This window comes from Lycium barbarum, chromosome 2 (genome assembly GCF_019175385.1).
Source record: "Lycium barbarum isolate Lr01 chromosome 2, ASM1917538v2, whole genome shotgun sequence".
NCBI lineage: Eukaryota > Viridiplantae > Streptophyta > Magnoliopsida > Solanales > Solanaceae > Lycium > Lycium barbarum.
Genome location: NC_083338.1, coordinates 124435477 through 124448391, shown reverse-complemented (window position 1 = coordinate 124448391; position 12915 = coordinate 124435477). Strand labels below are relative to the sequence as shown.

Below are 12915 nucleotides of genomic sequence, written 5' to 3'. Positions count from 1 at the left end.
TGCTTTTCAAAATTATATTAAAGTTAGAATTTATAAATTATTAAAGTTAAAATTGTTATTGAGAATTCAAAGTTAGAAGTGGTTGAGATTGTGCTTTTCAAAATTATATTAAAGTTAGAATTTATAAATTATTAAAGTTAAAATTGTTATTGAGAATTCAAAGTTAGAAGTGGTTGGGATTGTGTTTTCTTAAGTTATTTTTTAGGTTAGAATTCTTACGTTATAATATATTTCTAGAGCGTACGATCTAGGCCCAAGGAACAACTTAAGTCGCCTTCGGTCAGGATTGCGAGGTGAAGGGTCTTCTCGACAAGCCGAGGGAGTTGATGGTGTTCAGGTCGCAGCTATGGCGCAGCAAATTGCTGAACTTAATAGGAAATTAGCTGAGACTGAGGCAAAAAAAGTTGAGGAAAGTAACACCATGAAAGCGAGCTTTGATACGCTCATGGCACAAGTTAAAAGCCACATTGCATGTGGACAATTTGGTGTGCCCCCTTATCCCGCCCCCTCCGACCCAGAAGATGATGATGGCGGTGATTACGTAGCCCGGACACCGGATGATCAGTTGTAGCAGTTTGGATTTAATAATGAACTTATGTTAAAACTAGTTACTGGTACTTTTGGTTGGACATTTAAATATTTATGAACTTTGAAGGTCTATTTAGATCGTATATGATGTGTTTAGATAGTGTTTGATGTGTTTTATTATTACTTAAGGTGATTTTATGAGTTGTAGCTCTTTTAGAATTGATTTGGAGCATTTTAATGCTAGTTTTGAACAGCTTTTGGTACCGGTTTCTGTGCAGGTGTGGCTGCAGAAGATGCATGAATTGCATGCAGGAAATTTTCCAGAAAACCGACGCAGTCTGTCGGTTTTCTGGAAATTAATTTTGGAAATTTTCCAGAAAACCGACTCAGTCCGTCGGTTTTCTGGAAATTAATTCTTAAATTTTATGAAAAAATCGACGCACTGTGTCGGTTTTTTTATTTAAAATAAAAAAATTTAAATAAAAAACCGACGCAGTGCGTCGGTTTTTTCATAAAATATATATTGTTTTATATAAGATCAAAAATCAGAAATTAAAAAAACCAACTCAGTCCGTCGATTTTTTTAATTTTTTAAAATTATTGGATAAAACCCGACGGACCACGTAACCGACGCAGTCCGTCGGAAAAAACCGACGTGGTCCGTCGGTTTCCATAAAGCGAGGCTATGTAAACCGACGGACCGCAAAGGGTCGGTTTCCCGTCGGTTTCATTAAAAAATGTTGGTTTTCCCCTTTTTTAGTAGTGTAGGCCCTATTACAACAAAGACCCAAAAGTGGCCTTTGCGGAAATAACTTCACATGGGCCCTTCTTCACTTGAATTGCAATCCTAGCCTCAAGTTTGCACTCCTAGCCACAAATTGCACTTATAGTCATTTTCACTTCTAGCCATTTTGTGTGACTTCAATCAATGGGCCTTCATCTCCATGTCTCTTCCAAGCAATCATCCACACCCTTGTGGCTTGCTCTTCAATAGCCTTCAAAGGCCACATTCTCCTCTTCCAAGGGTGTGTGGCATGGAAATGCACATCCAAAGCTCTAACGCGGGTTTTAACCTTCATAATCGTCCCTGAGCTTCCTAGGATCATATCATGCTCCCCTTCTTCAAAAGGATTCACCCTCGAATCTGAACCTAGCAAAACCCAAGGGAAGACAAATGAAAGCATGGTCCTCAAGGGTTAGCACAAATAAGGGAGATAGTCATAATATTGCAAACATGAGAGGAGACCAGTGAAACGAAGCAAAACGTGAGGGGAGGTCTCTAAAATTTTTCCTTTATTAATTGACACTTGGTTAACGATTAAATCTAAAATTGGAAATATGTAGCCACCGTAAAAGTAGCTCTAGATATTCGCTATATAATTCTATTAAGAAGATATAATAAATTGCATTTGTGCAAATTTCTTAAAACAGTTATGTAATTTTTTAAAAGATTTTGTATCCTGTGTAACCGAGAGAAAAGAATACTAAAAGTTTATATTATATAAAAAACACACACACACTCACACGCCCAGTGGGACTAGAAAAGTTTATATAAGGGGAAAAAAAAAGGCACGCACGCCCAGTGGGACTCGAACCCACAATCGCTTGATTAGAAGTCAAGCGCCTTATCCATTAGGCCATGGGCGCCACGCTTGGGAAGCCATCCATTTAAATGATATTTAAATCAAACAAAACAGAAGTTGCAGTGTTTACTTTATGTTTTTCTTCTTATTGACTCTTTGAGGTGTGGAGAATTAGGTGAAAGTGAAAAATGTTCCATCGAGTACCCAACCTTGTATTCAAAACTCAAAAGGAGATCTCATTTAATCCTTAATTTTATTATTACGGTTTCAAGGTTCTTTTTCTGTATTCTACTACATCTTATATCAATAAATCAGTGTAAAGTTTAATAAATTTATAATTGTAAGGAACATTAGAAAAACACAAGAAGGTTTACATTGACTATAACTAGCGCTAGGGAATATTCTTCCTTTCTGTTTCATTTATTTATGTAAAGATACTCCATTCCTTTTCCTGCAAAACCAATGTACCAAACAAAGGAAAAGAGAAGTAAGAAAACATGTTACTTCTTTTATTTTTCTGTCCATTCTCTTCCCATCTATTCAGAATATAAACCCTTAAATGGGAGGAGGGGTAAAGGGAGAAAAAGAAAGAGGAAGAAGAAATGCCAGAGAATATTCTAGAATTTGGTTGTCAACTTCTTTGCTAACATAGTTGTATCAAAACGAACATTCTCAGGTTTCCTAGTACACATGTCAAAGGGAGAAAATATACATAATACACTTAGCAACTATTGAACTTTAAAATAAAAAAGAAAGAACTGAATCCATATTCCTTTGAGCAACATGATTTGCTCCACATGTATTTAGACATAAATCTGTCAAAATAACAGAAAAGTTTCATCTTGTTGAAACTGTGAGCTATACAAGCAGTTCCTTCGGATCCATGCAAATCATAAAAGGAAAGACACACAAGCACTAAGAAAAAGAAGCTTTAAAAGGAAGAGAAACAGGGTTATCCACATATCAACAGCTAAATCCTTCATAGCGACATGATTGATGCCAATGTTATGCACAAGAATTGGATTAAGAACTCTGAAGCACAGTATTTTACACCGAATACAAGTATATCCAGTGAAGAGTTAGTCACCAGAACTCAACCATGTTCTCCTAGGAGCATATCAGATTGCATATGTCCTGAAACCTTGCCTCGGAAATGTTGGTGAAAGGAAAAACTCTGAATCTTCCAGTATTTGGACAACTCAAAGTCAGATGTTCCGAGTTGACCATCTTCTGCAGTATGCAATACAAGAATTAATCGCCAATATATTAATTGTCTTCTGAGATGCTAGTTACATAGCAAAAGAATGAAAAGTGCCTCCAAATTTGAGCTTGATTTGTGGTGGCAGAAGTAATAATAACAATGAGAGCAGGAAGAAGAGGATTATCACTACTATGAAAGACGAATTTCTTGCTAGCTAGTCAAAAAATAACCATCGCGAAGAGTAAACAAACGATGCCATAGGTTAAATGAAAGATCAAAAGATGGTCCGAGGGTTACTCAAAACCCACTTTGTTCTGGCAAAATATCAGCCTTGCAAATTACCTTATTCAAAGCATCAGCAACGTTTAGACCAATAATCATGTGGAAGGACAGTCTTTAAAAGTGAAGAACCAAGAATCTTTATTACTGTTAATACACCCACCAATATATCCACAGCGCTACTCTCAAGATGTGTGTGATGTTATAATTGCTTGAAACAACAGTTATATCAAAGATGATACGAAAGAATAGATGTAAAATGAAGATTATTTTGCCACCACTTGATCTGCTTCTCATTTCAGTCGAACGTTTTGATGTTACTTAACTTAATGTTTACTTTTGCATATCCTATTTCTTCTCTGACAAAAGTTACTTTTCCCTTCTCATAATAGGATCAAGTATTCCAACATACCTCACAGTGAAATGCCTTGTCAGTGCAGCTCCACAATTTGGATGGTATGCAGTCAATGTAGTGACACCAGCTACAGTACTCGTGTATGTTAATGCTATGCAGAACTGCTGGTATAATTCCTGCAAGCCTGCATTTGGAGTGACAGCAAATCAAGTCATTACCTTTAGACAATTATAACTAGCCTAAGTAATAGTTCATGGTGAAATTGTATGCAACGAAAAATGGAGCAAGAGTTAAACCATACAAGCATCATACAGAGATGGAACTCACAAAAAAGCAAAGATAACAAGAGCAGCACCCCTCTGAACAGGCTTGTCCAAAGTGTTCCTACGTTTGACAAAGTGCTTGGCATCAAAGTCAAACAAGCCTCCCTTATTTCGAACTAGTTTCTCTTGTTGAGGTTTGAACAAGAGCACAAACCCCAGAAGGAATCCTGACATAAATCCTCCAATATTGGCAAAATTATTGATGTAAGGTATCAGTCCAAGGACAAGATTAGTCATCAGGAATGTCATGGTAGCCACTAGCCCTGCAAACTGCAATGAAAAAGTGGGGAGATTACATTCCATACTATATGACAGCTGAGAATAGAGGAATAAAAGCTGTAATATATCAGGACCTTTTTGGTATAAGATTTCCAATTCCTAATGAGGCCAGAGAGCAGTGTACCAAGCAATCCAAATAATGCACCAGAGGAACAAACTGATGGCCGATCTTGAACGAAAAGTGAAGCAACTAGACTACCAGCGATTGCTGAGAGTATGTAGATAACTCCAATCCTTACTGCAGAAATAGGAACATCAATCAAAAATCCAATAAACAACTTTCTCAATGAAAGGATATATTATAGAATATTCTTACATGGTCCAAATTCTTGCTCCAAGTGAATTCCCACAAAGATAACTGAGGACAAGTTGATGATCAGATGGAAAAGCCCCGCATGAAACCATGGGCTTGTGAAGATACGCCACAATTGATGATTATCAATCAACAAAGTCTTCCGAAGCGCTCCAATTTCATCCAACCTACATCAGAAAAAGATTGCATATGTGTTACTGGAAGCAGAACTTCCTCAACATAATATCATGGTGCAAGACACAGTGGAAGCTCAATAGTTCTTTGATGCACAGTTGGAAAAATGACATGTTAATATCAACATTGAGAATAAGATGCCTTAGTAAATAACCTCAAGAATAAAGTAGGTACTGAAATTTTCAAGGCAGATAGAAAAGCGGGTAATGTTTAACTTGTTTGAGAGGGATCTAAAAATCAATATGTTATCGAACATGTAACGTGGATTAATTGATTCTCTAAGGCCTGAAGAACTGCAACAGGCAGAAGCCAGAGGTTCCCCAAAGAACCAAGAATTATTTCAGAAACAGTTCATTATATGGGTAGATATGCAAAGTGCTTGTGTACTTCATGCTATAAAATGGTAAAACACCTTTTGAGGATGCTGATATCAGTGGATGCATGATACTAATATATAAGACTTAGATTCGAAACTATAAGAGTAAAGCACCTGCCGCTATATAATAAACTTTCAGAAGACAAGGATCAATCAACATTAAGTTAATTTGCCCAGTTAAACCACTCTGTCTAAGAAAAAGAAGATTTGGCAATCTCTTTAATAGAATTCATAATGTCTTGCAATAAACCCCGCTGAAACAGTAGCTTATAATCATCATATTTCTCTAAGATCATCAGCTACAATACAGATCTCAATAAGCATCATAATACCCACAAAAATGTAGATGTACAAGTATACCAAATCAAATTCAAGCAACAATTATACTGATATCAACCTTTCTCCTATAAAAAAAAAAAACTATAAAGTATTCCGACTATCAAATTCAAACGCTTAAACCAGTCATATACATTCATTTCAAACGACTTATTGGAACCTTTCATTTGAAATTTATAAACAGTAACATGTGAAGTTTCCTTTATAACAGTAAAATCTAAAATAACTCACGAATCCGAATTTCACAATTTCCAAGAATATAAGACAAGAAATGCAGATGTACAAGTATGCCAAATCAAATTCAAGCAATGATTATATTGATATCAACCTTTCTCTTCACAGGCTCAAATCCATAATATGTCTAACAAAATCACACAGTTGATTCAATATTCATTCATTTCAAACTACGAGTCAAATTTTCCCTTAAAACAGTGAAACCTAAAATAACTCACTAAAGCGAATCCGAATTTCACAATTGTCAAGAAACAGACGCATCGAAATTCTTACCTAATAAAATCACAGTTGATTCAACACTCATTCATCTCAAACGAAGCACCGAAAACTTTAAAAACAGTAAAATCCAAACTAACTCATTGTAGCGAATCCGAATTCCACAATATTCAAGAAATAAAAGGGAACTAACGCAGAAGCAGAGGGACCGAGCAAGGGATTCTCGGAGAGTGGCTGAAAAGAGAACCTACGAAGAGGTTTAAGGGCACAATCGCCATGAGAATTCTCCCAACAATCATTAACAAGCATTGTAGCTATAAAAGCGCCTAAGTGAAGGATCACAAAGAGAGAAATGATCCATGTGTTAGCTCTCTTCTGAGATAAACGCCTAAAAAGTGGAAATGGAACTTGTTCTTCTTTAACTAACTCATCCGCAGTTAGTTCTCTGGAATATCTCCCCGCTATTGCTTGCTTCATTTCAATTTGGGTTTGGAATTTTGAATTCTCTCCCATTATTGAGTAATAGTTGCTTCAGAATATGTAGAGAAAAAGAAATTAGAGCTGGATTATTTTGAATTTAAAGTTGAGAGGCGGTGGGAAGTTGGGGATGATCTATGTGATGAGCTGTTGAAGCATTGTGAATTGGGACTGGGGGGTTGTTGGCGGGAACAATGCCAAACGGGAAAATGTAAAGATCAAAAAAAAAAAAAAAAAATGGTTTTTTTATGTTAAGCAATTCGAGATGGGGTGAGGAATCTTATTCATCCAACTACAATTCTCATTGATTAAGTTTGGTTTAATTAGAAAATGTATGAATTATAATGTAGGAATTATTCATATGGTAATTAATAATAAAAGGATCGTTAGAAGAGATTAACAATAACGTGATTGTTATAGAGGGATTGCTTATTTTAAAAGGGTTATTTTTGTTTTTTAATAGTTTAATTTCACATTACTAATAAAAGTATTTTAGTTTCACATTCTATTTGCATAAACTAATAAATAAATTCCTGAATAACTTAATACGGATATTATTTAATATCACCAACCAGACGTTGTGCTTGTTATGCATCAATTATTTTTTCTTATGCAATCAATCAAACAGTGTAATATCTTATGTGTGATTTTATGTTGGGATTAATTGCTCCAACACCACAGCCAGACAATCCATAGTACATTTTGTAATGTGTTGTACCAGTAATCAATCCTAGCTTGGATATTTATACTAACACTAGCTGAGTGCATATATAAAAATAAAACTTAATATAAAAAACACTCACTCACTGCCTTAGTGCTACTAATAGGCAAATGACTCCTAACTTCTCTTGCCAATTAATCAGCATATTTCACAATGTGTTATAAAATATATATGTGAATGTCCATATAATTTAGGTTTTCCACATGTCCTAAATAAGAGTAGGTACATGTACATTTGGTGGCATGTATGAAATGAAGAAAATGAAGCAACACAAGTTTGATTTTAACTCTTGGTGTTGTCATTGATGACTTCATCAAGAGATTTACCATCTCTATAAATAGATGGTTAAGTTCTCAATTTGTTATGAGATATCAACAAGAAGTGAAATACAATCTCTCCCTCCTTTCTACAAAGTTATTAGTTTGCTTCTCTTGTTTATTTCCAATTATGTAGTTTTATAACACGTTATCAGCACGAGACTCTACCACTATTAATTGGATTCCAATAGATTGACGAGTTGCTCTTTTGATTGGGGTATGATACTGATCCGAACACTCTGTCTACGAAAACCTTTGATGAGGAAGGTTTGCACTTTGAATTCGTAGCTTTATTACTCAACCTCAAAGGAAAGTAATTGAGATGTAAGTACTTTTCTGTCACGTAAATTTATGGCTATATATACCTCAAATAAGTCTGGTAGATTTATTGATTATGTTATTATATATGTCAATGACTTCAATATTTTCTTATTACAATAAGTTGCACAAATGCTTTTTGAATATAGCTACTATCTGTATCTATTCTTGTTAATCATGGAATTTTAACTACTGGACAACACGGAAGTTTAGTTTGTAATGATCCAGTTATGTAATATTTAAATTATCTTAATCATGTTTTTTGTGATAATTTTTAATTTATGCCTATGTCACATGAAGTGATAATATTATCATAAGCATATTGTGATTACAATTGAAGATATGTTAGAGAAAAATACTCTACGTTATGTGGATACCTTGATTTGCTCCTGAAGTAGCAACATCTTAAAAGAGGTATTAAGCTATCATAATTTGATATGCTCAGAACACGTAGAGATGATTTTGTTCTATTCCTGAAGAATGAGAACTTTTGATAAATGTTACAAATACATATCCATTTCCTGAAGTGAATGTGATAATATGTAGCAAATCTTATAAATACAAACGTGCATTTGATTATTATGTGTTTGAACTTAGATACAAAATACTCAGTTAATGATGAATCTCCCTGAAGGAGATGTTTGAAATATTGAAGTTTAGAATTCAATGTTTATTTCGTGACACAAGTAGTATCAAAATTTGCTTTCATGGTACCAGAAGTATTTAAGAAATATTTGGTAATAGAAATTAATGATCAAAGGCTCCAGAAGAGCTAATTATTTATTTACAAATATCATGGCACTAGCAATGTCCAAATAATATCTGATTATGATAAATAAATTGAAGTCTCTTGAAGATGTTATATATGATAATACCATTCATCGTAGACCGTAATTGGTACGGTCGGAACACTGTAGTAGACCTGAAGTTTACTAACAATAAAAATGGTTATCATATTGAGACTACAAATGATCGGAATATTAAATATCTTCAAGTTACTATGGTTAAGAAATACACAAGTGAAATGTTACCCGAGCATGATGAGATCACATACCACAATAAACCAGAAGTTTATTGATATACAATTTCATGCAATAGTAAACCAGAAGTTTATCAAAAGAAATAGCACTCGTCATGGTAAACTTGAAGTTTACGGGTACAAATAATTTTATCAGTTGACAAGACCATTTTGATCGTCCTGATTTAAATCTGATGTGCTAATTGAGTATTAAAAACATATTGAAGAACTAGAAGATTCTTCAAGAATTTGTTTGTGTTGCTTGTTCTCATGATAAGTTGATTACACCAGCTAATATTGGGACTGAATCCCCAAAATTCTGAAAAATATAAAAGGTGAATGTGGGCCCCTTCACCTGTAATGTGATGTCTTAAATAGATGCATCTATGAGACGGTCACATGTATGTTTATTGTCAACTGGCAGTTTGACATTTATGAAGTTGCTTGCTCAAAATGATTGAGTTGGAAGCACAATTTTCAGAATATGTAATCAAGACAATCATCTTGATAATGCTGGTTTATATCTAAGTTGGTTTGGCATTAGATGCCTCCATAATACAGCTAAACCATTGCTTATGAGAACAGAGTTTCAGATGTTAGTCTGAGATATGATATATTGCATACAACAGCACTTGTATGCTTCAGATAATAAATTTTGATAAATTCTCCCCTCATATTTGGTTCAGGGTCAGGAACTAGATATTTTCATCTTTTAACATTTGATGTGTGGTACATGATTAATGGATATACCATGATACACACAGATGGATTTTCCCAAAGAAAATGGGGACATATGTCACTAAAATAAGGGGGAGAGAATAAGCAGCTAAGAAATATGTTGTGAATTATCATCAGTATAATCCTCAGATAATTCAAGTCAAATGCTGGAAGCATTTGCTGACCCAACTATTTCATATTTCATCTGCAAAATGCTTCTAATGTCCCTAAAGGATAGAGTCTACAACATGCATGGAGCATGGTAGACCAATCGGTTCCAAATATAATAATCCTTGAAAAAAAAGGAGGAGCAAATGATCATAATAAGGAGGCAAAGTGCTCTTGAAGAGCCGACGACATAACACTTCATGAAACCTTATGCGAGGTTCAGGTACCTGAAAATAATGAAGTGATGAGATCTCAGTAAGTTATGTCGAATTGCGAACCGATACAACATGATACCTTGTCGACAATATTTTGATACAATATAGCGCAATATTGTAAAAGATTGTGAGGATCTAAATTCTACGTCTATTAAAGCATGCTGACTTAGAAATTATTATCAAGTGAAATGACGCATCTTGGTAAGCATAAAGCTTATTTGACCTGCTGTCCAGACACCAGAAGATGTCATATCATTTAAATAGAAATAGATGTTTTCACATCCTATATGAATTACTTGACAAAATTTATATGAAAATTTCTGAAGGATTCAAAATGCCTGAAGCATATACAAATTCTTGGGAAACTTGTTTATAAATCCTTAAATGGATTAAATGAATCAAGGTTGATGTACTGAAATCGCCTTAATGAATATTTATTGACGAAGGGTACCAATAAGATCATGTTTACCCTTGTCTCTATATGATAATCAGAACCTTTCATATTATTATGCAAGTTGATGACTTGAATATTATTGGAGCTCTTAAAGAGTTTCCAAAAGCACTTGATTATATCTGCTGAAATGAGAAAATTGAAATGGTCCTGAAGTACCATATATTTGTGCAGTTGATGCATTTATATATCTTGCTATAACTATAGGCATGATATAATTTACTCCAACATGGAGTTATTGAAATAGATCAACTGCATATTGCAAATGAAAGCCCTGACATGAATGTATTTGTCCTAACCAATACTGTCAAGTGCTTTGGACATACAGGGCATTCATCTGATCGACATAAGAATTCAATCCAGATGTGTTATCTATTTCCATGAAGGATTATTGTCATGACAGTCAAATCATAGAAACACAACAACAGATTATGAAGCAAGTCATGATGTATTTGTCATGATTGCAACAATATTATACGGCGATGATGCAACTCTATCTGAGAAAGGAAGATGCAGATCATCAACCAGTTCGTCAAATGATCATTTGACAGATCTGATAAAAGCTCTGTCAATCTCAAGATATAATAAGTTGGTATACAAGATTTGTCACATCATCGTCAAGAATTATGTGATGCTTTAATCAGGGGGAGCAAATACGCACTGTACTTTTTTTCCCTTGACCAAGGTTTTGTCCCATTTGGGTTTTCCTGGCAAGGTTTTTAATGAGGCAGCTCTCAAAGCGTATTACTAGATATATGTACTCTTTTTCCTTCATTAGGACTTTTTCCCATAGGGTTTTTTCCTAATAAGGTTTTAACGAGGCACGTCATCTATTAATGGTTTAAAGCAATCCATGCGCATGTGGTATAACCGCCTTAGTGAATATTTTTTAAAAGAAGGCTATAAAAATGATGCAATTTGCCCATGTGTTTTTATAAAGAAAGTAATATCAGAGTTTGTTGTTCTTGCTGTATATGTTGACGACATAAACCTTATTGGAACTCCTGCAGAGCTCAAAAAGGCAATTGATTATTTAAAGAAGGAATTTGAGATGAAAGATCTTGGAAAGACAAAATTATGCCTTGGTTTGCAAATTGAACATTTGACAAATGGGATTTTTGTCCATCAATCTGCCTATACAGAGAGAGTGTTGAAACGATTTTATATGGATAAAGCACATCCATTAAGTACTCCGATGGTTGTTCGATCACTTGATGCGAATAAAGATCCATCCCGACCTCAAGAAAAGAATGAGGAAATTCTTGGTCCAGAAGTACTATATCTTAGTGCAATTGGTGCACTAATGTATCTTTCCAATACCACAAGGCCTGACATAGCATTTTCAGTTAATGTGTTAGCGAGACATAGTTGTGCTCCTACAAGGAGACACTGGAACAGAATTAAACACATATTGAGGTATCTAAAGGGGACTATCGATTTGGGCTTATTTTAACTGCAGTCCCGATCTTGTTGGTTATGCCGATGCAGGGTATTTATCTGACCCACACAAAGCTAGATCTCAAACAGGCTATGTATTCATCTGTGGTGGCGCTGCCATATCTTGGCGATCTACAAAGCAGTCTATTGTGGCTACCTCATCAAATCATGCTGAGATAATAGCTATTCATGAAGCGAGCCGTGAAGTTGTGTGGCTGAGGTCAATGATACATCTCATTCGAGAAAAGTGTGGTTTGAAATGTGATAAAATACCCACAATCTTATATGAAGATGATGCATCATGTATTGTCCAATTGAAAGGAGGATTCATAAAAGGAGATAGGACAAATCACATTTCACCAAAGTTGTTCTTCACACACGAGCTCCAAAAGAATAGTGATATCAACATGCAACAGATTTGTTCAAGTGATGATATAGCTGATTTGTTCACCAAATCTCTACCAACCGCAACTTTCGAGAAGATGGTGCACAAGATTGGAATGCGAAGACTCAAATACTTGGACTGAAGTTCTCATCAGGGGAGTTAATACACGCTGTTCTCTTTTTTCCATACAAGGTTTTGTCCCACTGGGTTTTTCTTGTAAGGTTTTTAATGAGGCAACCAAAATGTATACTATTAGAAATATGTACTCTTTTTCCTTCACTAGAATTTTTCCCACTGGGTTTTTTCTAGTAAGGTTTTAACGAGGCATATTATCTATCAATGGACATCCAAGGGGGAGTGTTATAAAATATATATGTGAATGTCCATATAATTTAGGTTTTCCACATGTCCTAAATAAGAGTAGGTACATGTACATTTGGTGGCATGTATGAAATGAAGAAAATGAAGCAACACAAGTTTGATTTTAACTCTTG

The 12915-nt window shown here is 34.8% G+C and overlaps 1 protein-coding gene and 1 non-coding gene across 3 annotated transcripts; both read right to left on the bottom strand.

The window, feature by feature from the left end:
• Positions 1-2102: 2102 nt before the first annotated feature.
• Positions 2103-2175, bottom strand: TRNAR-UCU (transfer RNA arginine (anticodon UCU)). Its single transcript has one exon. It is a non-coding gene; the product is annotated as a tRNA-Arg (tRNA).
• A 560-nt stretch (positions 2176-2735) lies between these two features.
• LOC132621864 (RHOMBOID-like protein 8) lies at positions 2736-6853 on the bottom strand. 2 transcript variants are annotated; one of them, XM_060336333.1, is made up of 6 exons: positions 6391-6853; positions 4865-5028; positions 4623-4786; positions 4274-4539; positions 4004-4130; positions 2736-3341 (listed from the first exon to the last, which is right to left on the bottom strand). In XM_060336333.1, exons 1-6 carry the CDS (start codon positions 6708-6710, stop codon positions 3219-3221), a joined length of 1164 nt encoding a protein of 387 aa, XP_060192316.1. In that variant the 5' UTR covers positions 6711-6853; the 3' UTR covers positions 2736-3218. The 2 variants fall into 2 exon arrangements, with proteins under 2 accessions (XP_060192316.1, XP_060192324.1); XM_060336341.1 differs by having other exon boundaries at positions 2736-3338.
• Between the last annotated feature and the right edge of the window lie 6062 nt (positions 6854-12915).